Source organism: Gymnogyps californianus, chromosome 2 (assembly GCF_018139145.2).
Source record: "Gymnogyps californianus isolate 813 chromosome 2, ASM1813914v2, whole genome shotgun sequence".
Lineage (NCBI taxonomy): Eukaryota > Metazoa > Chordata > Aves > Accipitriformes > Cathartidae > Gymnogyps > Gymnogyps californianus.
The window spans coordinates 114,448,044-114,475,773 of NC_059472.1; the positions used below are offsets into that span (position 1 = coordinate 114,448,044).

The window sequence follows — 27,730 nt, forward strand, 5'->3', positions numbered from 1 at the left end:
CCACCTCAGCTGTGGCTGAAGTGATTGTGCAATTAGAGTTGTCATAAAGTGATTAAGCCTTGTGCTGAGTTGGGAGGGTGCGCAAGGTGCTAAACAGAAGCTGTAAAATTGAATGCTTTTTTTATTCAATGGAATTGAATAACTGTGCTCCAATGCTATGATCCACTAACTGTACTGTTTTGTGGGGCTTTTGGTTTGTTTTTGTTTGGGGTTTTGGGTAAGGCTTTTTTTTAATCCAATCTCAGAACACTGAATAATTACCACAGGGCCAGGAAAAAGTTAGTTATGCTCACACTAAGAAGGTTAAATGACATTGCTTGTCAGTTAGCTCAACATTAGTCTTGAATACTAATACAAAATGCATTTGTTGCAGAATATCAATTTTTTAATTTGGAAGAAAGCTTTTGAACATCCTGAGTTTGATTAACAATATATTTATTTTTTTTAAGCTTTGGTCATGTCTGTTAGGCTATTTTATCAGTTTAATGTAAAACCATAGTGACTCTGACAAAATGGACTTAAAAGCTTGTTAGCAGGGGCATTAGACCATTATTTGAATTAGAAGGTGTTGTGGTTTAACCCCAGCCAGCAGCTAAGCACCATGCAGCCACTCCCCTCTATCCCAGCTGAAACCAAGACAGAAGGGTTGAATTTATGTACCTGTTTCAAAGAGATGTTAAGTGGGATGGAAAAGGTGTGCAAGTAGTTAAGCTCTGGTATAATATACTTATTAATGAAATAATCAGTGACTGTTGGAAAACTAAGTAGAAGGGTGACTTTTTTTTTATTGGGAGAGAGACATGGTATGTTTTCTTTACTGTTGATCACACATTGGTTTAGCAGAAGCTAAACCAATTCAGGTTATGTTCACTGAATTATAGTTTAAATAACTTAACGGTGGGTTGGATTCCCTGTCATTGGAAGGTTTTTTTTAAATTGGGAAAACTCATAGGAAGAATTTACACACAAACTAACAGAAAAAATAACAAGACATCTGTCAAAGATAACTCAGTCTCCCCCTGGCTAAAGGTGAATCAGTGTAAGAAAAATTAAACTAAAACTGTGTGTGTGGAGCTTCTGGAATCTGAGTTAAGTACTTTCATCTGTTAGGTGGCAAGATTAGATGATCTGTTCATCCTGACCTTTTGAGTTCTTCAGAGGTGGTTTGATTTTTGTTAATTTACTGGCTGAAGAAAAAAAAACCCATACTTTTCAGAAAGCTTCACTTGATTTTTTTTTTTTTTTTTTTTTTTTTTTTTTTTTTTTAAAGGCATGTAAAGCTGGGGTGGGGGAGGCGGGGAAAAGGCTTGAACACAGCCCTGGCTGAAAAGCCATTGCATTTTTTCCTACTTCCACTGTGTGGGCTAAAGCCTGAGGGTGGCCGAGAGCTAGCCAAAACTATTTTCAGTAGTGAATTGGAGTCTGTCATGACTTAGCAAATAATATGATTGGAATTAAATATATTTAAAGACCACCTTCCCCCTTAGAAACTTTTGCTTACTTTATCTAATGAGTATTTTTTTGTTTGAGTATACTTGTGCAACATTGCTTTGCTTTCAGTTGTGATGAATGAAAAATCAGTAAGCATAGCACTTTAAGAAGGAAACTGAAACTGTCTTATTTCAGTGTCAATATCTAAGTGAGGATAAAATTGTTTCCCCCTACAACCTTGAAAATTATGTGTGCTAGCAACTATGTGTATGATGTGGAGGTGATTCCAGTCAAATCCTAAATCAAAGAATTAACAGTGGGAGCTGCCATTTGGATCCATGGGATTTGTACTCTTTGCTAGCGTAAACTTTTCTAAGTTGAAGATGTCGAAGGTTTTGTAGGGTAGAGATGAGACAGACCACCAAAGCATCCTAAAATCTTGGTGGTAATAATCACCTGCTCTTATATGGTGGGAATAACTTATTGATCAGGAATTGTGTAAGAGAGTCTCATGTAGATAAATACAAACTGTGGTTCGGGCTTAAACAATTGTGGTTTGAAATTGTTTTGTGGGGCAGGTCCTTAGTATTAATTTCATAGAAAACACAGAAAAACAGTTAATAGTGATTTGATGTCAGATGAACTAAAAGGAAACTTCTTCAGAAATGATGGGGTATGAAATATGTTTTCTCTGATCATGATTTGACTATCTTAAATGGAGTATGGTAAAGGCTTTAATCCATTAAAAGTAGTCGAGCTGTAACAAGGATCACATCATGAATGCTGTATAACAACTGCCAAGGAGACCTGTGTGACCCAGTTGACTGGAGTGCATGGGAAAATGGCTGTTTGGAGGAGACTTTTATTAAAAAGTTTTAAATTCCAAGACTTGAACTAATGTTTTCCATGAATCCCTTGGGAATACTTGTAAATCAGATGATAGGATGCAGTTGGATGCTTAACTATGAATGACACTAGTTTACAGTGATTTTCTGGATCTTTTCCAGATGTTGCTGCTTTCTGTGCCTTTGACCATGTATGGACACATCCATTTAGGTTAGAAAAATGCAACTTTACAGAGGCTTTTATGGCAGGTTCTTCACCTACTCTCTTACCAGTAGTCTCTACTGCTTACAATATATGGTGGCTATGGTCTGATTGTCCACAACACAAGCATAGGACGTTTAATTTGATCAACTAATGTTTCTTGTTCTGTAGGTTTTTGAAAACCCTGCTCTGATAGCAAGATACCTACATGAATTTATGAAAAGTAAGAATAAATTTAAATCCTTGTCACCCAGTAAGATATTAGCACTGTCTGCAGAGATTCAGTTACTGCAGGCCATTTGTCAGAAGGTGACTTCACAAATTCAGCCACACTTACGTTTTGCAAGCATACAGAATTGGGAAAAATGTTTGGCATGGCATTTCTGAGTATCTCCTGACCTTCCTTTTCCTTTGTTATAAACACAAGTTCAAGATAATGTTTTATAATTGCTTCTTTTGTAAAAGCATTCCACTGTGAGTGCTTAATAATTTAATGGTTCTTGCTGGGAATTTTTGTGCTGGAGAATAAAGCTGATACCTTGTAGCACTTGGCAAGAGTACAGCTCTTAACATTATCATCTCTAGTATTTTGAAAGTGTTATGGGTTTCTTATACTTGCAGAGAGCTTGGTTATAGGAGGGCTTTGTGGTTACTATATGCAAGATAGCAAAAAGAATGCGAGGAATCAGAAGTTAATCTCCTGTGTGCTCTTGGCTGACTCTTGGCTGAGTTGACTGTGTGGCTGGGGATTACTATCTTGAGTTCTGGCATTGATTGTGTACAATAAAATTTCTCTATAGAATTCTTGAGGGGGAAAAATGCGTTCACCACAATTAAAACATAAATTTTTAAAGCACTGCATGTATTCCTAGGTTCTCATGGCTTTGGACTGGACACTTTCGGAAGGATAGGAGTTGTACAGTTAATGAAAGGGTAACTTGGTGATGTCTTAGGCTGGTGTGTGTGCGTTGGGGTGTTTTTTATTTCTTTCTTTTTAAACCTTCCTAACCTTGCAGTAAGGCCTGCTCAAGTAGGAGATTGAATTGGGTGGCCTTGAAGTCCACCCCAACCTGGATTCTTCTGTGACTAGCATCCAGGTAGCCCAGTGTTGGGGACTCTTGTTTTATGAAGCTGCCTTAGTGATTTTTTTTTTTTGTCTCTTTGTTAGGTGAGGAACCAGCTCATGACGACTGCATGCTGTACACAGCCATAGTGTAGCTGAGTTAATTTTTTGAGACCTAGCAGTGAAAGGGATTGATCTGGCTCGGATAGGGTCCCTACTGATAAGTAGATAAAAATAGCATCCTCCATACTCAGAGGTTAAATATGGATCTTTCTTTGTAGTTAGTTACTGTTTTCTGTGTTTCTGTATATTCTCTTCTGAATTAGAATCAGTGTTTTGCTTGTGCAAGAGGTATTTAGTTTGACTTTCTGCAGAGTGTTAATTTATCTTGTAGATTTACATTGCATCACATAGCCGGTGATTGCAAAGTGTTTACAACAATGTTCAGGTGTGGCTGTGAGAGAGTCTGTTTCACCTATATAACTAGGGATGTACAAGTGCTTAAGCAGCATTGATATGATCTCTCTCACATCTTCAGCTGGTCAAGAGACCGTCCAGATAGGATTTATTATCCAAGTTTCTGCTCTCTGAAAGTTCACTACTGAATGTTCTAGCAGATGTTCACCTAGTTAAATATAACTTTTTTTTCTCTCCCCGGTTAGGGTTCAGGAGGCTTAAGAAATGTTAAGCAATGAGCAACAAGGTGACGTCAACGTGTACCAACTTGTGTGTGGCTCTGAATAAATGGCTTGCACGGTTGATTTCTTGAATCCATATCTAGAAAACAGCGTCACTAGTAATTTAATAGAAATTGTCTTAATATCAGGGAAAAAACTATGATTAAATGTGTGAGCAATTGGAAAGAGCCAACACGCTAAGATGAGTTTGTAATTTCTTACTGTTGTGGATCAGACTGATACACGACAGTGGTGTACAGCACTGTCATGGTTTAACCCCAGCAGGCAACTAAGCACCACACAGCCGCTCACTCCCCCCACCCAGTGGAATGTGGGAGGGAATCGGGAAAAAAAACCTCGTGGGTTGAGATTAAGACAGTTTAATAGGACAGAAAGGAAGGAAAAACAATTATAATGATAATAATATGACAACAATAATACTACAAGAATTAGACTATACAGAACAAGTGGTGCACAATGCAATTGCTTACCACTCGCTGACCAATGCCCAGTTAGTTCCTGAGCAGTGATCTGCCCCTCCCAGCCAGCTCCCCCCAGTTTATATACCAGGCATGATGTCATATGGTATGGAATATCCCTTTGGCTGGTTTGGGTCAGCTGTCCTGGCTGTGTCCCCTCCCAGCTTCTTGTGCCCCTCCAGCCATCTTGCTGGCTGGGCATGAGAAGCTGAAGAATCCTTGACTGAGTATAAACACTACTTAGCAACACCTAAACATCAGTGTGTTATCAATGTTATTTTCCTACTAAATCCAAAACACTGCACACTATACCAGCTACCAGGAAGAAAATTAACTCTATCCTAGCCGAAACCAGGACAAGCACTTTCTCAGGCAGATACACCTGACATTGGCATTATGCATAATTACTGAGATATTAGTAGAAAGAAGGCGGTAGCAGTCCATTTGCTGTTTAGCCTAAAGTTTCTGTGTCATGACATGCTTAATCTGTTTGACATGCTTACTGCAAGCTGGCTGAGCTGCGCTGCAGATGGGTGGTCACAACTCGAGGCACGCGTTCCCACACCCAGATCTTGCATCATGCCTTGTGCTGGTGCAGCTGCCTTCTGAGCCAGGTTTCCATCAGTGACCTGAGCTAACAGGAACCAATCCATTACGGTCACGTGAGGTCTAGCTCAGCAGATTGCAGCTAGATTGTATTACTTTCCAATATCAATCTGTTTGTAACAGGAAACTATCACTTTCTATGATTCCTTTCCCAAGCATTATACTAGCTGAAGAATAAATGTATTCTTAAAAATACATTAACAGGACTAGAAATGTAGAGTCTAAGCTGCTTGGGGGGAAGATTAGTTTTGAAAAGTGTAATTTTCTTTGAAGTGACCAATGTTCACAATTTCATAAAGTATAATGCCTGGTTTATCAGAATGTCTGGATATCTCAGAACTTTTTTTTTTTTTTTTAAATATATACTGGCATGAGTATTGTTGGTTAGGGTTTTTTCCTGTTTCAACAGGAGTTAAAATATTAAGATATCCTATATACTTAGATGTGTTCTTTTATCACTGACTTTATTTAAATTATGACCCCTTTTTTTTCTTTAAAAAAAACCAATTAATGATTATAAAATTATTGGGATTTTATAAGCAAAACACGGACCCAGTATCCCTCTGAAGCAAAAGTCAGCAGTTCTTTGTCAGACTTCTTATTCATTGAATGCTTTTCCCAGTGTTTAAGATGGATGACTAAATTGCTAAAAATTTAATTGTACCATATTCATTTTACAGGTTGAGCAGTCAAAAGTTTTAATCAAAGAGGGTGGTGTTCAGTTACTACTTACAATAGTTGACACACCAGGATTTGGAGATGCTGTGGATAATAGTAATTGGTAAGACATTCTTTGTATGTTCTCCCACAGTAATTCTGAATTGTATTTTTTGTGTGTGTGTGAGATATAATACCTTGTAACATTTTTTTAAATGCACACTTTGATCTTCAGTTAAAATATTAATGCTTTTAAACTTTTCAGTTAGCGGAAAACTTTAACTACTGTAGTTCCAAGTACCTTTATAACTCGATTGAAATGCTATCAGCTTTTTCCCTTTAAAGTGAATAGAGCATTTGGCTCTTTATCCACATATGCAGTGTGCAGAACCGACTTCTGTGCTGTCACAAGATGTGACCAGTAAAGCGTATTCCTTTGGCTACTGTTCTTAAGTGTTCTATTTAATGCTATTACAATGAAGGTAATTGTGTTTGAAAGTTGTTGGTTGGTTTTTTGGTTTTTTTGTTTTTTTTTTTTTTTTGTGAACTCACAAATTGTGTCTTCAGAGCTATGTAAATCAGTTGTATGTTGAGGGGCTGGTCGCTTAAAATGGGCTATCTTGAAGTCTTCTAATTAAAAAAAAAACCAACCAAACCCAAAAAACAAACCATGGGGAAATAGTGTACATCTATTTCTTAGCAAAGACAGACTTTTTTACATAAATGATGTAACTTACAGGTTTTTATTCATGTAACCTCTGCAGTTGGCAGCCAGTTATCGACTACATTGACAGTAAATTTGAGGACTACCTGAATGCAGAATCTCGAGTGAACAGACGTCAGATGCCAGATAATAGAGTGCAGTGTTGTTTATACTTCATTGCTCCTTCAGGACATGGGTTTGTATTAGTGTATTTTATGTTTCCTTTCTCTGTCTTTTATCTCAGATAAACATCCAAATTTGGCATTCTTAGTTATGTAAAGTTCCAAATAGGATTTTCTTAATGGTCTGCAGACCATGCTTAATTTCAAGATGAGCTTACTTTGGCTTGTCAAACATCAGCAAGCCAGACAATTAATAAGTTAGAACACCAGAAAACATGATTGCACATTAATTTACATAACAAGAAAAATAGTATTAGAACAATTAAAAGTACACATATGTTCACAAGTGCCACATCTATTTGTGATCTGTGCCAGGTCTATTTGTGATCTATATGTCTCTTGTTCAGATGCTCCTGTTTCAATTGAGAAACTGGTCCGCACTTCAAGCAACAGGAATTTTCCTTTCCACTCTTCCTCCCTCCCTTTGATTTTAATGATAAATTGAAGATGGGAAGTTTCTTCTTTGTCTAGTGACAATTCCAATATAGGCATTCTGGATTTTTTTTCAATTATTATACAGTCTTCCACCCCTGCTTAGTTTTTAACTTGATCAGACTTCTATCTAGTGGTAGAGAGGGAGAACTGCATTTCCAGAGTGTACTAGATGCAGATTGGCTATATCTGAAATTGGTTGCTTAGCATTTTATCATTGTATTATAACGGATTATATTTGTCGGAGAGTCTTAAGTTATACCTTCAAAACCAGAAAGAGGAGAAGATAAGTAGCCTATTCTATTGTATGGGTCAAAAGTAGTAAAAGTTGTTGAAGGGAGTAATGAAGGAATTCTGAGGAATATTCCTCAGGCAGTGAAAAATGCCAGCTATTACACTCAGCTTCTGTAGCTAGCATTGGAATGGTTGTAGTCATTTTGAACTAGACAGAGACTTCTCAAATTTGGAAAGAAATATTAGGGGGTGGAGAAGAGTTTTTCTTATGTAGACTTGCCTTAAACATTTTTTTGCTGCTGTTGTTCAACATGCATGTTTGTAGTATCAGTTTTGTTCAACATGCATGTCCATTTTAAACGCAAACACTTGAATCCTTGGCATATGCTGTTTTACTAGTGTGCAAAATCAAAGTGTCATTTAAACAAAGGGAAGATGATTAATTCCTTGTGTTAGTCAATCTTTTTTGAGCTAACTTGCAGATTCTTCAAAAAACATTTGTCTTCACACCCCCACACCTCCCTTTTATATTTTAAAACTTTCTAAACCAGTGGGAGGTACAAATTGTTTGTAAGGAAAAATAAAGGTAATGCTTCAGATAAATTAAGTTTTGGTCACTAAATTTGTGAGGCTAAAAGCTGGAAAAGTATGTTCCTTGTACAGGTATTTCATGTTATTCTTGGGGAAAAAAAAAGTGTAAAGTTGAGCTAGGTTTGCATAGTGTTTTTCAATTACTGGAGTAAATGCTTGGAATTGTCATCGAATTAAGGAAATGAATGGAGCACAGAGAAAATTGGTGCTGTTCTTAGCATTCACTTCCTCTTTTAAGATACTGTCTTCTCTGAAAGGACATTGCTCACTTCCTACCTGGTTTTTGCATCGATGCAGTCTTCGGCCATGTTTCCTGTGCAGACAGCAGCACATGTAACCCATCGAGTAGTGTACTCTTCACTCTTAATGCATGATTGTATTTACATTGAATTAAAGCATTTGTAGATGAACTTCTGTTTGTCCTTATGACTTAATACATTTGTAAAAGCCAGCTTGTTACAATTTATAAAGGAAAAAAAATTTGCAGCTTAGGTCCTTCCATTTAACGCATCCCACTATTTTTAGTTCGTATCCCCATAAACATCTGAACTGATGGGTTAGTTTGGGGGGGGGGGGGAGGGGTAGGGGGAGAAAGTGAAGGGGTGGGAGGAGCCTTCCAGGTAAGTGAATGGGGTGATAATGAATTGCAGCCCCTTTCTGCAATTCTAGGATCTTTATGTAAAGGCTTCCTGCTTCAGTCTCCACTGTAAACTCAAGACCTTGAGGGGAGCCCTGTTGTCGTTCTGAACTGTTCTACTGTGGCAGCTGCCCTTCAACCTGCTGTTGGCCTACGTAGCTTTTTGAAGCGAGGAGAGGGAAAGTGTATTAAGGTGAACGGATAGCGAAACCAGTACTCTTAATCTAGACATGTTAATATTAGCTATTTAACGGAAACATGTTGAGAAGCTGAGAAATTCAGTGGCAGGTAGAAAATGTTAAAGTGAAGTTAAGTATGTGTTCTTTAATGTTTTGGGGTTTTTTTTTATTCTTTTATATATGCTTTGGAGAAGAAGCTGTATTTGAGTACCAAATGAATCTGGTTTTAATGTTCCTAATCCTAATTTCTTTTATATGAGAAATAATCTTGTTAAATCCTTTAAGTGAATCCTTTAAGCCTGACTGAACTTGCTATAATTCTGAAGCATTAATACATCAAAACCTCTGTAGCTTTACTTTAGGAAGCAGGAAATATTGACCATTTTGATCCACATTGATGGTTTTATATATCCATACGGTGGGTGTCTTAGTTTTTATGTCATTGTCATCCACTTTCATAATGCTCTTTTTGTTATACATAGTGATTTACAGATATTTCTACTTCATTTGTACATAGGCCACAGAGTTTACTATCTTCAGCAATCTAATGTATAAAAAAAAAATCTCACAGCTCACTCTCAGGAAGCAGCATACAAATAAACATGACTTTCAGAAACTGAAACTGCGTATGTGAACAGAGCATGATTCACAACTGTAAACTCTTACCAGTTAGGCTTTAAATGGGACTATCTTCCAGCTAATCACGCGAGCTTTACTGCTTTTGTAGGAGAGTTAACACTTGCTTAAATGAGTATAATTTCAGCTAGCAGAAGTCTCATGACTACTAGTAATATTAACTTACGACTTATTCCTCTGGTATTATACAATTCTGGGGGATTTCCTATAGCAGTTGCAGGTAGCCTTTTGAATTTCATTCAAGCATCTATCACTCATAAATCAGTGTCTTAAGAGTAGTTGTCAGGACAAATCTCAAATCATTTGTACATTCTTGTTTAATTAATATAAATTGCAAAGCTCTAATGCTGTCTTTCAGACTTAAGCCTTTGGATATAGAGTTTATGAAGCGCCTCCATGAAAAAGTGAATATCATTCCACTTATTGCCAAAGCAGACACACTTACACCCGAGGAATGCCAACAGTTTAAAAAACAGGTGAGTTGAAAGATTAATATTTACAGCGTGGGATAATTTAGTAAGTTGATCCCTATGGAAATGGTGAGATTTAACTTCTTACATGCAAAGTTTAAACCCTGAAGCAATGACTTGAGACAGCAAAGCTAAGTAATTTATATCTCTAGATTTAATTATATTTCTTGGTGAAATAATCTTGTTTCTATCCTCAGGGGAAGAGGTTTCAAGTGTAGTATGGTTCTCGACAAGTGAAATAATTCACTGCTGAGATAAAAATCAGTAAGGGAGGAAGGGAGCTTTCAAGATTTAGGTGCCTAACAGAAGTTGTGTGTTTAAAAAAAAAAAAAAGGTATTTAACAGTATCGGAGTATTATTGATTGTATTATGGTATTCACTTTTGTGTTGATGAGCTATATTTATTAAAGATGCCTCAGGTATTAGATGAGAATCAGTGTACCTGTTGTTCAGTGTTGGGCTGTGGTAATGCATTTTAAAGATGGTGAGATAACTCTAACATTGATACAACTGATATAATTTCTTTGTATTTATTTGTGGAATAAAGCTGGTATTAATGTCTCCAAGTGGTATATGTTTTATTTCAACTACATAATCAGAGAAGAACATTTAGGCTTTGCTGTATTGTATGAGGAGGATAAGGAGGGCCCAGAAAAGGACAAGACAAGGCATGAAGTTTGTTTTTTTGAACTGTGTCCAGTCCTAGTTTAGAACAACACTGGTTCTGAAAAGAAGTTGTCGTTAAGAGATGCTGTGTGCAAAACTCTTGATTTAAGACTAAAAATTAAAGGACATTTTCTGCCTTGGAGAAACTTAAGCAAGGTGCTATAGACCTGAAGTCTGTTTTAGTTGCATTTCATGGGTTTTTGTTTGGTTTTTGTTTTTTTTTTTATTTATTTAAAGGGGGAAAAAAATGGTAGAATGAAAAATATTTCTTAATATATAAGCAGCTTTATCAATGAGTTGATGTTAAATAGGGGAGACTTTCCCAAATCAAACTTTGAAAATAAGTCCTTGCATGAATTGAAAACTTATGTTCTTATAAGATTGGAAACCCATGAACCAGAAATATTCCCCAGGGCTCTGCAGTGTAGCTGTCAGCTAAATGGTCTAATACTTTTCCATTCTAAAATTCTGGAAAACTAATCAGCTTGTTTTTAAAAATACCCTACAGACAAATTGAGCACCAAAACAGTACAGTTCATTTTTGAGGACGCTGTCAGTTATTCTTAAATTTTCATTAGTGCTTGCAAATATTTCGCAACACAACTAACCACTAGAGTCAGTTTGTCAGTCACAAGATCTATTAAAAGAGGCAGGTGATCCTGCTTCAAGCAACTGATGCTCAGGTGAGCTAGAAACAGAAAAGAATAGGAGTGACAGCAGTAGCTTTTGTGGAAACTCAGAGGGCTGAAGTATGCCTGCAGTTATCTATTCAAATCTTTTTAAGGGACTCAATTGTGAGACTAGTGTGAGAATTTAAGCTATACTGTATTAGTCTTTGCATGTGCAGGTAGAATTCCCATTAGTGTAAATCTCTGTTTGCCCCATTGTAGGAAACTGATGTTCATTTTTGCTGCCTTGTATTGATGGATAGTGTTCTGTTAGCTGTGAGGCTCTGGCTCTGATCCTGTCTTCTCCTGGCTAAGGAGAGATGGTCACGCTAATAATCCCTTGGGGTCACCTGATGGTGTTAAACACGTGCAAGTTTTGTAATGTAACTTAGTCACCTTAATATGCAAGGATCTTACATATCAAACAAAAGGAGGGAGAATCAGATTGCAGCAAGAAATAGTTATTACAAAGTATGAATTCCTTAAACAAATAACATATTTTTGGTTTTAGATAATGAAAGAAATCCAAGAACATAAAATTAAAATATATGAATTTCCAGAAACAGATGATGAAGAAGAAAACAAGATTGTTAAAAAGATAAAGGTAAATAATTTTCTTTTGAAAAACTGCTTACTGGGGGGAGGGGGAGGGTAAAGAGTGAAAAGCTTTTTGTCGCTAATGAAGAGCCCACCAAAATGTTTAGAAGATAAAAATCAGATGTAAAGCTATTCTAAGTCACTGTTCCTCAGCAGAGGCAATGAATGACACTGACAGATTATTTAAGTCCTTTAATGGCTAAAATTCAGAATGAGAGCACTAGATCACATGTTCATTTAATAAACTCTTAAAAGATCACTTTTTATTCCATCCCTATTTGACTTTATCCACCTACCACATTTTGTTTGATTCTGAGCTTTGAAGGAGGCAAGGGTTCTCTTTCAGACAGAGGTGTGCAGTGGCACAGTGTGTACATTACAGTTAATAGCTGTCTGACTAATTGATATACTGAAACCTTAATGGAGACGAAGGACTAAAGAAAATCAAAAGGACTGTCAGGCTGTTGAAAGGCTTTTTCTTTGTTTATTCATGTTTTTGGTTTGTTCTTTTATGTTGGACCCATCATGTATACATTTCTTGAGCCTTGCTTCTGTTTGTTCAGTAGCTTTAACAGCCTGGAAGAGCTTTTAAATTTTTTTTGTTACTGTGGGAATCACCTAGGATAGATAAACACAAATAGCACAAATGGAAGATATTCTGGGACTAAGCCTAAAGGAGAAGAGCAGAATAAAAGCAAGGACAAAAGTCCAATACACTGTTCCTTTCAGCTAGTTGAAGCTGCTCTTGGCTCCTTTGTTGCTTGTTACACTGGAGGGTTTTTTGCTTCAGCTGAAAACAAGAACTTTACCAAACCTTTGAAAACTGGGTACAAGATCCAGTTGAAGTAACAGTCCTTGTAGGCAGTGGGAATATGAATTGATGAATAATTACTGTGCAACTGAGTAAATAGAAAATGATTTGCCTGTTGCTTAGATTACTGAGGAACAGTAATGTCTGTTTCTTAACTAGATTTACAGAATACAACAGTGTAAGGAATTTCGAAGTGGGGTGTGTGTGTATATATATGTCATTAAACTAGGCAGAGGTCAGTAAACATAACTCTTGCACTTTGGATAAGCTGCGTTGCAGTGTTATAGCACCAAACTAGCTTACGTCAAGTGTATACATGGGCATGCTTTCAGTATCTTTTGGCAGTAGAAATTTTGATTTTTAAAGTAATACTTTATCTTGTAGGACCGTTTACCTCTTGCTGTGGTAGGTAGTAATACGATCATTGAAGTCAATGGCAAGAGAGTTAGAGGAAGGCAGTACCCATGGGGTGTTGCAGAAGGTAAGGCTTTCTCATAATTTTTTTTCTCCATTTAGAACTTATTAGACATTAGTCTGTATTTGAAATGTTTGAAATGCTTAATTTGAATGTGCTTTGGTCTGGAAATTTATTGACTATACCATTTTGTTATTATGGCAGTCTTGGAACAAGGTAAAGGTTCAGCAACACATAACTTTGCAAGCAGATTCCTGTTGAAGCCTCGCTGAGGAATTGCAAAACCTGTAGTAACTTAGTGCAGTTAATGATGAGGCTTAGATTACAACTGTTTGCTAGCATTCTTATTTTCTTCATATAAAAAACTATGTATTTCTTAAATTCTTCTTTCTAGAGTATTCATATTATAAATGTTAATTTGATCAGCTTGACTAGCATAAATTCAGTTTAAAGTTTCTGGAAGAATTTGTTTTTCCCCCAAAAACATCTGAGTCTTAATTGCTGGAGTGTAGCAACAGGAAGGTACCTGGTAATGAATTGAATACTTTTGATTGTTCTTTTTTTCTTACTCATTTAAAACTTACTTTCTACTGTTATAGAGCCTTGAAGATAAATGCATGTTCTTCTGGCAACCATTGCTTGTGCTTTAACGCTGTGCACTTATTTCAGATGGCACATGGCATGGTTTGCACCATGCTGTATAGTGAAACAATTACTATTAAACTGTTTCTTCATGATCATTGAACTTTTTCCTTGTAGTGTGCATGTATTGAATAAAGAGTAGATTCCCCCCCCCCCCCCCCCCCCCCACTATTTTGGCCTTCTGAGGGGAATGGACTATAAAGTTGATGCAGTGTAAAATAGAAAAAAAAAAAAAATGCAACCAACAAGCAGTGTATGGACCAACACTTTAAAGAGAAATGCTGTAGCACTTTGAAGCGCATGTCTGGCAGGAAATGGGGTTTGGCAGAAAGTAAAAACCAGCTGCGCCAGAGAGGATCAAGCTTTATTTAAGGCTCTTGCGTTAGCATTTGGAGATGTACAAAATGGTGCTGCTTTTCTTTATTTTAAAACAAACTTCATAAATGTTTCACGCTCATGTGATTGTACAACTTCTGGAAGGGAAGAACTAGCCTAACTAAAAGGAACCTTTTTAAGTGGCTGTGAGTCTGTCAGCTAAGGACAGAGTACTCGGAGATGATGCTTTTTTGGGAGTATGACTTCATGTACTATCTGAGCGGAACTTAGCAGTTTGTATAAAACCATGGAATAAAATAATGCAGGAGTGCAGATACAGGATGAACACATGAAGAAGCTACGTGCTTCATTTTTCTGTAGGATTCGCTGAACTTACTTGGGTTATTTTAATTCCTTCATCCTGTTTTTCTTCCTCCTTCCCATGAAAATGTCCATCTCTACTTCAGGGGCACGTTGGAACCTGCTTCATGCCTTTCTTTTGTGTGCGCTAAGAGCTTTGTGTGTTGCCTTCTCTGTCTGCACGCCAGAGAGTTCTGGGGTGTGCATTTTTCTTCAGTGTCATTTCATTATCTATCAGGGAAATGCCACTCACAGCATCAGCCTCTTCTACAGTAATGGGATGATAGGCACGGTGGAATAGGTGGCATCTAATGACAGCTGCCAATGCTCTCTTTTGGTCCATAGGCAGGTGCATCAAATTAAATATACAACCTTCCTTTGCTTAGTTAATAAAGAACTAAATCCACATTAAAATGAAGACTTTTGCAACTCATTTGGTGGGGCAGGGAGAAATAGATTGTGTTAAGTCTGTCTTCTAAAGGTTTTGGATATAGCTGGATCTAGACTGAGGTCTTTAGTGTCTGATCCTTAATTATACAACCATGCTGGCAGGGCCTCCAAAGGATCGTTAAGTTAGTTAAACTGGCAAAACTGTGTTTCTGTTGCAGTGGCTTATTCTGCTGTACTGACTCGGAGTACAGTTTGCCAGTATGGCTTAGGGGAGCATAGGAACTTTGCTGTTAAGATATATCGATATAGTTATATTGTTAATGCTCTCCTACTTTTAACACACATACTGTTTGAGTAGGGAAAGGCTGGAAGTAATCTGTTGGAATGAACGTAGGAGATGGGTGACATCTAAAAGACTTACCTCTCTAAGGCACATATTTTGGTTAGCATCTCAACAAAAATTTACCTCTTTTTGCAGTTGAAAACGGTGAACACTGTGACTTCACAATTCTGAGGAACATGTTGATAAGGTAAGTAACTTAGAGGTAACATTAAGTTTTCTAGTATGTCCAAGAGATTGGAGAGTCATATGTTGGAGAAAAAAGGATTTGAGCTAGTGAGTTCATATTAATCCCCATATTTTTAATTGTAAACAGTATCTTACACTTTGATATCTTGTTTAACCACATACTTAGCAAGCAGTGGTGGTGGTGATGATGGTTTTTTTAAATAGTTCTCTTTACTTTCTGATTACTCATTCTTGAAAATTGTGATAAACCATAGGAACCAGAGTTGTCTGTTAGTGCTGATGTGTACTTAGTTGTAGGCATTTTTTTTAAAATTTTCAGCGCTGCAGTTGTCTAAAGCAAGACTGCCTGTGCTTCATTGTGTTAGGTGCTGAGTCCTATACTGACAGCAGTTCAGTAAGTGACATCTGCTGTAACAACTGTTAGTTTGATTATTAAGCTTTGCTTTTCTCCAGACTGATGATGGAAAATTATTAAAGGAAGCTAATGTTTGTATCTTAGTCTTGAACTTTACATTTAGCTTTTGCAGACTTAAAAGATAGAAACTAGGAAGTTTTGGCTTGTTTGTTGTTTCTTGCCTGACATGCTTTGGTGTACCTACTATAGTAGTAATACACAGTTTTCATATCTGTTCTCCAAATACTTGTAAGTTTATCCACAGAACTCAAATTTTCCAAAGATTGGTCCTGTAAGGTAATGTTTGGAATATTGCAAACTTGAGATAGTTCAGTGCAAAATAATCTGGTATTTCTGTGACTTTGCTGTCTTGACGGCTCTAATTTAAATGGAAGAATGACATCATTGTGGGGAATGGGACATTAATGGAGGGATACAATTTAATTAAGTCAATCTGCAAAATGAACGTGGACTGATTTTTTTCAGATAGTATTTGTGCACTAAGCTGATAAATTACACTTATTGACAGAACTCATATGCAGGACCTGAAGGATGTCACTAACAATGTACATTATGAGAACTACAGAAGCAGAAAACTGGCAGCTGTTACATACAACGGTGTTGACAACAACAAAAATAAAGGGCAGCTAACAAAGTAAGTTCTTGTTAAGGTTGTATTGCACTTCAATCTTTTTGCTCTGGTTTTTGGTTGGTTGGTTTTGTGTACGTGTGGCAGGATTTTTGGTTTTGGGTTTTTTTTGGGGGTGGGGTGGTTTTGTTTGTATTTATCCTCCAGTCTGTTGCCTCTTCCCTATGTTCTGGTCTGAACACGGTAATACCTCTCGTTTACTTATGACTTGGTTTTTTTCTGTTTCGCTAAGGTTTACAGTAGTTTAACTGAACATGTTAAATAAGTGGGTTTTAGTTAGATTCAGTTCTGAAGAGAATCCTTACATTTACTATTCTGTTTGAGTATTATTTCACTGGTACTTATTGCAAAGTTTTTGTGCATTAGTGTTTCTATTTTGGTTTATATACTGCTTCTGGGATTATTGATTCTTTTGGCATGAATGCTCAATACTCAGTGTCAGGGATGTTTTTGAGAAGAATGGGTTAATATTTGTTTAGAAACTTTGAAAATCCAGACCTGCTACTGTCATCTTTGAAATGCTGCCCTGGCTACTTTTATGGTTGCTTATCATGGCAGGGAAATTATTGCAACATCTTTATCTTTTGTGAGAGGAGAGTTGCAATGCAGGCTTTTTGGGTTTTGTTGCTGGGTTTTTTTTAACCGTAATATGTCATTTTCATTACCTCTGACAGCAAGTTGTTTGCCAGCCTGATGATGTTATTGGAAGATTTAAAAGTAGGCTCTACTGTGTTCTCCATTGTATAATGCTATTTGAGAATAGCTACACTGTTCTGCATGTATCAACTGTATCAACAATAATTAGTGATTAAATAATTAATAATTAGTGATACTCTTATTTCTTTTATTTGTACTATACTTAAATACAAAGTTCTCAACCAAAATATAGGGCACTATTCTTTTCAGCTAATGATATGCCAAATTACAGCTGTTCTTCCTGAAAAAGATACCTGAAATTAGATGGAAATATCTGCTATTCCCATCCATATGACAGCTACAAAGCCATTTTTCACTAAAGGAGTGTCTATTCTACGCTATCTTAATGCTTTGAAAGTGGCTGTGAGGGAATGATTTAAGTGAACATGATTTTTTTCATCTAGTGTAAGCCTACATGAGACTTCCCTGCTCAGCATTGACAAAAAATATAATAGTATATGTCAGTTATATCAACTCTTCAAAAGTATACTTAAATTTAGGTAAAGTTTGTAGTGAGGTCAAGTCTTAAAAAGAATATTTTTCAAATATGTGTATCCATAACACAGTGGTTACTTTTTCTCACTGTCATGTGTCTTGCCATCATGTTATCCCTGACTCGCATCTCAAGGCTTCTAAATGCATATAGCAAGTATGTTAGAAGTATTTCTCAAGCTACACTTATCCTCATAACAGTACAGTGTTGATGGTAGGGAGAGGAGGAGTTTTAAGAACTAAAATTACTAAATGAAGTAGTCACTGTGGAAAAATTGGGGTGGGAGGGCATGTAAGGTAGTTTGCACATTTGGGAACGAAACGGTGCGGGTAGGCACATCAGAGAAGAAAATGTGCTTGAGCGCAAGAACTTGAGCCAACTTTCTCTTTGCTAGGGTGATAGTGTATTGATAGTAGTGCAGAATAGAAAATTTTGCATTTCCTCCAGGACTTCTAACTTGCTATTACTATACTTTTTACTGTATTATTATTTGCTATTACTGTACTGAAAAGTGAAACTTTTTCATTGTAATTTTGGATATGAGAGGAAGTTGTTTAGATTTTATTTTTTTGTGTTGTTTCATACTATTTTTTATACCTTTCCAAATCTTAGTATATTTTCCTTAGATTTTGAAAAATCTTAATTTTAGTGATAACACTTTCACCGTTCTTTTGTTTTGTGCCTGCTTAGGTTTGTGTTAGTCTGCCCCTACAAACTTAGTCTGTTACCTAATCCAAGTAAAGATTGGTTATTCTGCGTTCTTCTTAAAAAGCATAAAGCAGTGATTTTTTTAATTATTATTTTTTATTCCCATATTGCAAACATAACAAGATACATTTTTGTATAAATACATCTACCAGAAGGTTTCAAAACTCTTTTCGTGTCCTTCATTCTCCCCTCCACCCTGGTCAGTTGCTGATAGCATTGCTGAGATTTCCTTTTTAGCTAGAATTTACACTAAGAGGGTCTGGAATTACTCTGCTTTCTGAAGCATGCTTACTTTTGCATCTCCTGCCATCTCAGATCACTGTGCTGTCCCACCTGAATATTTCTAGGTAAATGTGCCTTTCGGAACAATTTTCTCCATAGGAAATCTGTTGCTGAGATCACTGCAGTACTGCAGCTCGGAGGTGAATAAATACAACTGGTGCTCTTAGCTATCAGGTTTTCTTTTTTTCAGGAGAAGAAATAAATTATTGCAGTTTGCTTGATTCAGCCATCTGAAAGATGGCAAAATCTATTGCAAACTTGTAAGAAATATTTTGAACTTTTCCTTAGAGTTTGTTCCTCCAAACATACGGCAACTTAAGTAAATAAATAAAATTCTTGAATGCATATACTGGTTATGAAGCAGCTGATGCTATTCTTGTCTTATCCATATGTTGAGTTGCAGCGTTTTTTAATTTTAAACATTTTAACATGCTTTTTTGGTTTCAGTGTGTTTTTGTAGTTTTGAATCTAGCATAGTTGAAGCAGCATAGAAGGAATTTTCCTAATAACCATGTGTCTTCCTGGAAATTAATTGAAAGAGGGAAGAACAGATATTAACAGTTTATCTGTGCATCCCCTTAGGAATTTTATGCTTGCCTGCTTGCCTTTTGAAAGAAGTGTCCGTGTCTCAAAATGGAGTAATATTTGACTTGTCCTCTGGAAATCTGATTCTTTCACAGGAGACAGATCCTATATCTCTATATGAGAATGGAGACGTGCTCTGATGCTATCTGGTGGTATTACAAGCATACTGTTAAACACAGATACAACCTCTGGCTCTGGAAACTCCTAAGCTACTGTTCTTTTGTAAACTGGGAGGGTAGACATAAGAGGAGATGTATATGCAGTGGTTCTTGCACTTTTCCAAAAGTATCTCCTACTGGCAGCTGTTGGAGACTGGATTGACCTTTTGTACCTTTAAAACAGCTGTATTTTTATGATCTTAGCAGATCGTTGTTTTTCATGCAACTGTCTGCATTTTTGTTCAAAGAAATATGTTTACGTGAAAACAAATAGAAGTATGTGCTACAAGTTTTAATAATACTGTGCAGATGAATTGACGCAGTTTCTTCTATCCAGTTGGTAATTTTCTCTCTGATTTGTCTCCTTTTGATTTTGTAAGACTCTAGTTGACTGTTGTACAAGTAACTTGTTGACCTAAGAGTGTGTATTTTCAAGGCATATATTTTCCATGATTATGTAGCCTTTTTGTATTTTAGGTTTAGTGTCTGATTTCTTCAAAAAAATGTCGAGGGTAATCTTCACATATATGGATAACTTGTCTCCTCAAACTGTGTGGTAATTGTAATTTCACATACATATGTACTATGTGACGTGAGAAAATTGGCATTTGCTCTGAAATTTAAAATTTTTAATTTGAGAAATCTTTTCAGTTTGCTGTATGAAGCTGCTATCTTCAGTGAGTTTAAAAGTAAAAGCTTATTTTATTGAAAGTCATGTTGTACACTGTAAAGATGAGCCTTATCCATCTACTTGATCTGTTCAATAATTGTCACACAGGGTAACGAAATACACAATGCATAGGTCCTTTTAATTGCTTAGCTTAGACTACTTCTAACTCCTTTTGCCTATATTCTTAGCGAATTCTGTGAAATGGTTCTAATGTAATTAAGGCCATCTTACTATATGGTGAGACTTAATATCAGAATCTTGTTTTCAGACTTTTTTTCCCCTCCTATAGTATTAGTGAAGTGCTAACACAAGGCATGCTCGGGTTAAGCATCATGCTCTGGGGAGGTGACATTGCAGCGAAGCCTTCTTCAGAGCTGAGCTCAGCCGCCGGTGAGACCTCTGCTGGCCATTGAAGTCAAGTGCTCCTTTTGTAGCACGAGAACGTTCATGGGTTTTTAATACGATGTCCTTCACTAGGTCACAATTTTTAGATGAACAGATAAGCCTCGATATGACATCGGTTTCCGAAAACTTGTTTAGAGCAAGTGGTTGTTCATGTCACTAAAATATTTAAAATTGCTTTAAAAGCATGCATATTCTAGGGAAACTATTCCTGAAAGTATCTGCACATCAAACCTGCATTAATATTTACATGGTGTAGTGATTTACTAACTGAATTTGAAATAAATATAACAAGCTTTAACTAACAGTCTTTCCTTTTACTGTGAAAAATTTGCTTTTAGGGGAGCACATAATTAGCTTTAGGAATCTATTAATAATGAATTTACTTTTTTAATTATTGCTTTTTGGTTTTGTGGTTTTATTTAAGCATGCTAAGCTAAGCCTCTGTATTTTTTGTTTTTTAGATTTGACACAGTTGAAGGCATGTAAGTGGTCATTTAAATTTTTCCAAAAAACTTAAAGACAAAAATTTTATAAACACAAAAAGGGTTTCACTGTTTAATGTTTCAAATTTAAAACAGTTTCCTGTTATCCCGGTCTTGGCATTGGTATTTTTTTCCCTAGCAGTTTTTTCTTTTTTTGTTCTAAAGCTGTGCTAATGTAAATTTTAGGAATTTATAAATACTTTCAGTGACAAAATATCTCTGTAAAAACCCATCTTCTTTAGAAACTTCTTGGCTAAGCCTTAAGACAAATTTGGTCAAATTTCAACAATGAGTAGAAGTGCATAAATTACAAAATTCCCCTAGTTTCTATCCGTAGCTCCATCATCTTTATATAGATGCTTATAAAGAATTAGTGGAATTTTTGTCCTTATCTGTAAATTTACAACTCTTTGTTGGATTGGGGAATTAGTTACTTTAATCTTTTCTGACCATGCTTTTATCTTATTACTGGCTCGCAGAGGTTCCACTTTGCACATATCTAGAATAATTTTTAATTTTTGCAGATTAACTTAGAGGCCTGTTTTAACATACCTTCTGTTAAATCAGTTAAATGTTTTACATCTTTGTTTAGTGGTTTGGGTTTTTTTCCTTCAGCTCTTCTTTTGTTCAAGTCCCTTGTATACTTTTATCCTGAAATACAGGATAATGTGCTTTTACCCACATCACATACTTAAGACCTAACAAAACCAGTTGTGACCTATGTTGTAAAGCTCTCAGCTGTAAATGCTCGCTTGTTAGTTTATGAAATTTTCTGTGCAGAATGATTTTTACCACTTTCTCAAATACAGCTCGCATGACATCCCCATTAGATTATTAAGCTGTCAATAGAAGGACAGTTCTGCTCCCCTTTCAAGTCTGTAGAAACTGCAGCAATCATTCCTCAGTATTCAGATCTACTTCCTAGGTTAATTTTTGAAGAGCAGATACATTTGAGAACTTTACACTTCTAAAAGGTAACAACAAGAAAATAGTCTTTTGACAGCTGGTTAGCTTCCACAAGTACTGCTACTCACCTCTTCTTTCATTTTCTTCTTATTTTTATGTATTATTGTACTTCACCTGTGTTTAACCTTTTTTTTTCTTGACAAAAGTTGCTAGCAGTTGGCCTTTTGAAGGGCTGAAGTAAGCCTTAGACTAATGATCAGTTTCAGTTCTGTATATTTTGCAGCATTTTACTCACCAGTCCAAGCTTTGCAACTATTAGTTCAGATTCAATTTTTTTTTTTTTTTTTTTTTAAATGGAAATGCCATTTTCTTCCTCCTTGCCGCCCACCAGTTGTCACCTTTAAAATACTGGTATTTGAGGAGAAAGTTCATATGGCCTTGAGTTCATATGACATTGATTACTTTCACTGTATGGTTAGTTGGTGAAAACGGGCAAGCAGGAAGGATAAAATGAGCCATTAATAGTCAAACCAGATCTTAACTATGTTTGATATATAACCTCCATTCCTTTAAGAATGAGTGGCAAATTCTGAACCAAAACAGACGTTGGTAATTCTGTTTCAATCGTCACTGAAAGTTAGTAAATTCTTTTCTCCTTTTAGAATGCTTTTTCTGCATTATTTGAATCAGAACAGGGGTTTTTTTGTTGCCTTTTTTTTAAGAAATGAAAACAAAAATACTATTTTTGTTAGGGCTTAGGCTTGCCACCTCTGTTACAATTTGCTGGTCTGAGTGACTTTTGCACACATTACAGTAGATATCCTATGCTGGTTGATTGTAACAGTTCCAAATATATTCAGTTCTTCATTTTTACCAACACGATAGTTAAAACTTTGTCATTTTAAGCTGTATATACTAAAAACTGAAACAAGAGGCCAGTGATTTGTTTTGATTGCTCTTTGCTGAACAACAGAAAAGTCTTAGAAGACTCTGTAGCAATCATCACTAGATGAAAATCATCCTGTTTTATTGGATACTTAATGTGAAACTTGCTATTTAAAACCTGTATCACCATAACATGGATAGCAGGCTTATACAGCTTTAAAAATTCAGTAGAATCCAGCAAAGTAGTTACCATAAAGTATATAGAAAAATTAAAAATAATGTACATTATTTTTATACATTAAGTTTATTAATACCTTTCTAAAGGAAAGTCTTCCAACTAACACTTTCATGAAATACTGATGTTCAGTTGCCCGAACCTTTTTTTGCAAAATTGCTATTTCGTCAAAAGTATGACCACAGCGTTCAACACAGTTGTAATGTTAAACTCACTCTTGGGCTTACTTTGAACAGTGAAGATTTAGAGAGGAAATGGGACTTTTGTCTGCAATGCTCTTAAAATTTTTATGTCCATTAATTTTTGTATATATTTGAACGGGAAAGAAAAAGACGCCTGAAGATCACTTGGAAGATGCTAAATTTTTTTTGTTGTAACTTTTGATTTCCTCTCTTCCCATGACCAGGTTCTACTAAAGATAGAAAGTCAAGAATTTCTGTTAACCTAAATGTAAATCAGTTGTGGGGGAGGAAAAGATATTGTATGAAATGTCTTTTTGAGGAAAGCTTAACTAAACAGTTAATAATGCAAATTGAATTTAAGCTAGCAGTGCATACAGTGATGTTATTTATCTTAATGCTTCAGCATTTTTATCTTGTTTTTTACAGATGCCCTAATGTAACAGACAGGAAAAAAAAGTTCTTATTAGCTAACTTCTTCTTCTGGATTTATGGCAGGAGCCCGTTGGCACAGATGGAGGAGGAAAGGAGGGAGCATGTAGCCAAAATGAAAAAAATGGAAATGGAAATGGAACAGGTGTTTGAGATGAAAGTCAAAGAAAAAGTTCAGAAACTGAAGGACTCTGAAGCTGAGGTAATCAAAATGTCTTAAACCACAATATGCTTGAGGCTGAACAAGTGTAGAGATGGCTCTTTTTGCCAAGACTTTGCAATATAACCTCTGTCTAGGAACTGATTCCATGGTTAGATTTTATGTTTAAAGACAACTCCGTTATTCTTTCTCAGGTTGTTGTCTTTGCTGAAATGGTATAAGCCCAAACTTAAAATGTAATTTTAATGTTCACATGCATTCTCTTCTTATTTTCACAGTCACAGTATGTTAAAATACTCCTTAACTTTCCTACCTTCTTTTTTCTCCCTCTTCTTTGGAATATTTTATGCCTGTTTTCTTCCACGTGCTTCAAAAAGCTCTTGAGACTTCCATGGTTTACGTAAGCTGATGTAGTAATGATAATTTGCTTTGCATATTAAAGAAGCATTTCAGGAACTTGATATGATGTCTATAAGAAATCATCTAAATGAGAATTACTAGACTAAGAAAGAGGCAGGGATATGTTGTTGGCAGTGTTTTGGTGTCATTTGAACATACATAACTTTTAAGGATATTTAATTTCTGTCATCTCCAGGTGAAGTCCTCACAGTGAAACTGTTTTTTATGGGCTTCAAGCAGCTCTTGAAGTGATCTCTTTAAGAGACTATTATAAAATTACGTTTAAGTAGAAAATTAATTATAAGTTTTGAGAAGGCAGATTCTCACAAGAAGCCTAATAGAGAAGTTCAAAACTGTCAAAGTTCCTAAAGAAAGTTTGGCTCCAAATTTTGAGAGAAAGTGAGGGAACTTGGAAGGGTAGTTGAAATACTTGGCAGCCTAGAGATTGTAAGGAGCCAAGGCATATTGGATCAGAGGAAAAAATACATCAATCTAGATTCCTCCTTTCCACCCCCCCCAGCCCTCCCCCCTTTTGGAGAAGCAAATAGATAAGGATATAAATGCTAGGATACACCAGTCAGCAATTTGGGGATTGTAAAGGTAGATGTTTTATCTGGATCACGGTGTTTAATTAGTCACTGGATTTATCCTTCCTCAATTTCTGTCTCGAATCTTTTTGAACCCATTTATACTTCTGACCTCCACACTCTCCTTGTTATATGAAAAACAAACGGATAAAAATGTTTCTTTTTGTTTTTCATGTACTACCTCATGGCTTTTTGAGCGAGTGCATCCTGTGATACCAGTTTTTACATGTTCATGCAATTAATTCCTTTTTTTCTTCACCATTCATGACTTTGTAAACTTCTGTTATATTTCTCTAAAGGTAGAAGAGTAGGCAATAGACAGTGCTAAGTATAAAGCATTTAAAACAATCTATAAAAGGAAATATGTTTTGAAGGGTTTGTGTAAGACAGGGACTTGCAAGAGAGTAAGGAAAGAGGGAGTTTTATTTGACTCAGTTCAAAAACATGTTACACCAAACAAAAGGAATCATTTTTCCTGACAATGTCTCCATTTCCACATACAACACGTTTGATTGTCAGTCTGTCCCATCAGCTTGCAGGAGAGACTTATTTATACTGTTCTGACAGTGTAGACAATTCACTTCAATAATACTACTAATAATTTATTTATTTAGTGAACAAATTAATCCACTTAATGTTTTCCCAAATAGATCCTTAATATACTTAATACTATAGGATGAAATAAATGTTTTGGGTTTTTTTCCCCACATAAAGTCAAAGATGCTGCTAATTTATGCATTACTCAAATGCTGTGCAATTTGCTTCTTAACATTTGCATCAAATACCAAAATATTCTTGAATTTCCTTTTGTTTGCCACGTGTAGCTGCTTACAACTCCCATTTGTAACTCAGGCAGCGTTTGGGGTGTTTTCTGTTAATGCTAAAATGAGGCTACGGGATTAATATCCTTTTTGTTTCTGTTATTGGCAATACCTATAACAGAAGAGAAAATATACTACTATATTTTCTTGCATTAGTATAGTTGTTGATGTTTGTTACTACAGCTCCAAAAGTTGCTCTGTTTTCTTTGCTTACTGACTCTGTTCATAACTTTTTGTATAGTTGCAGCGACGCCACGAGCAAATGAAAAAGAATTTGGAGGCACAACACAAAGAATTAGAGGAAAAGCGTCGCCAGTTTGAGGATGAGAAGGCAAACTGGGAAGCTCAACAACGTATTTTGGAACAACAGAATTCTTCCAGGTAAATTGCAGTCTTGTCCTGCAGTTCACAGTAAATGTTCTGTAGCTTTCTGCTAAAAGGCAATTTCTGTGGTAATAATGGTCAATGGTGGTTGACCACTATGGAAGTGTCACTTAATGCAGTTCAAGATTTTTCTTGGCTTTTAAGTTACAGATGAGCATATATCAGAAAGATTGGGAAGATTGTTAGCTTCTAAAGCAGATTTTAATCTGCAAAAACACTGTATCCATCCATAACTAGATCTATCTAAAAAAATTATGTTTGTATTTGAAACCTAGATTGCATCAGAATTCTGAGGGATGAAGAGTTAAGGCTTTGAGATTGAAAGCATTTAATTCTCCTAGTCCTTGGAAGGGGAAATCTAGTGATAAATGCATTTTTTTACTTCATGTAGTACAAGTACTGTGTACATAAGTTTCATACATTGTATTGCAACCAGTAAAGCTTTATAAAATGCATATTTTAAAAGATGTATGTTAGTAATTTTTTTAAAAAATTAGAGCATGTATGCATTATTTAACAAACTTTTTCTTTAATATCATTTTAGAACCTTGGAAAAGAATAAGAAGAAAGGGAAGATATTTTAAATGCATCATTTTGACCACCAGTTATGTATTAGTTGCCAATATGCCAGCCTGGACATCAGTGTTTGTTGGATCCATTTGACCAATTTTGCACCAGTTGTATCCATAGTAATGGATTTAACAGCATGACAAATTTTTGTTCATTTTGATGGAGAATGAGATGCCTTGAATTGTCTAGGGTGTTGTGTACTTGGAAAAATAACAGCTCTGAGTACCTTTTTTTCCTTTCCTGTTTTTTTAAAACATGTCATTTTAATGCAGAAGAAAACATTTTACTGTTGTACAATCATGTTCTGGTGGTTTGACGGTTTACAGGATATTAAAAAATGCAAGGACTCTAGACGGTTTTTAGTGAGGATAAATTGCCATAATATGATGCAAACAATGCTTCTCTATTATTATAATACAGGAATTCCATTCAGTGCAGCATATACAATAATGTAATTTAGTCTAACACAGTTGACCCTATTTTTGACACTTCCATTGTTTAAAAGTACACATGGAAAAACAAAAGTTGTAGGCTTACAGTGCACCTAAGCTTTTTATAACAACCCTTTTATGTTTTGGATTCTTTAAATATATGCTATTCTCATTTAGTAACTTCTTTAGCCAGAAGGATCTCATTACTGCTTCATTTTTTGTAATAACATTTAATTTAGATATTTTTCCATATATTGGCCCTCCTAAATAGAATATAGCTTCTTTCATATGGTAGGAACCAGTGAGTAAAACTTTCCTTTAACTCCCTTTTTACATTTTATGGTAAGTAGCAGGAAAACTCATTTATAGGTCATTTCTAGGCAAAATTGTGGAGTTGACTACCAGCCTGTTTCTACCTGTGTGCAGTCTTTCTTTATTTTACTAGAAATGGGAATATGGCCTCAAGAAAAACATCACCATTTTGCATTTAGCTGTATTCATATACTGCATTTCTGTATTTTTGTTTGTATTGTAAAAAGTCACATAATAAACAATGTTGTGATGTAACACGCTGCTGTGTCAGAAATGTTAAAGGAGTTAAACAGCCTTTAAATACTTCTCTGGGAAGTGTTTGAACTTTCCTTCTTCCATCCGGACTTGATTGACCTGTGTCTTTGACTTGTCCGAGGAATTAGTTTAAGGTACAGAAAATGCCTGCGCATCGCGGAATTGTGAGAAAATCCAGTTTCCAGTGGCTGTGCTCTGAATTGGCAAAACCAGGGCCTGGCTTGCCCAGGAGAGG

At 35.9% G+C, this 27,730-nt stretch overlaps 1 protein-coding gene across 1 annotated transcript in view; it reads left to right on the top strand.

Annotated features, from left to right (window-relative positions):
• Window positions 1-27,495, top strand: part of SEPTIN7 (septin 7) — an 80,933-nt gene extending 53,438 nt beyond the window's left edge. Inside the window, 11 exon segments of the mRNA XM_050915881.1 lie at window positions 5,984-6,084; window positions 6,725-6,859; window positions 9,913-10,030; window positions 11,870-11,962; window positions 13,151-13,247; window positions 15,367-15,418; window positions 16,341-16,466; window positions 20,919-20,939; window positions 23,643-23,778; window positions 25,785-25,924; window positions 26,472-27,495. Coding sequence (XP_050771838.1) covers window positions 5,984-6,084; window positions 6,725-6,859; window positions 9,913-10,030; window positions 11,870-11,962; window positions 13,151-13,247; window positions 15,367-15,418; window positions 16,341-16,466; window positions 20,919-20,939; window positions 23,643-23,778; window positions 25,785-25,924; window positions 26,472-26,511 — 1,059 coding nt within the window. The 3' untranslated portion in view covers window positions 26,512-27,495.
• The last annotated feature ends 235 nt before the right edge of the window (window positions 27,496-27,730 follow it).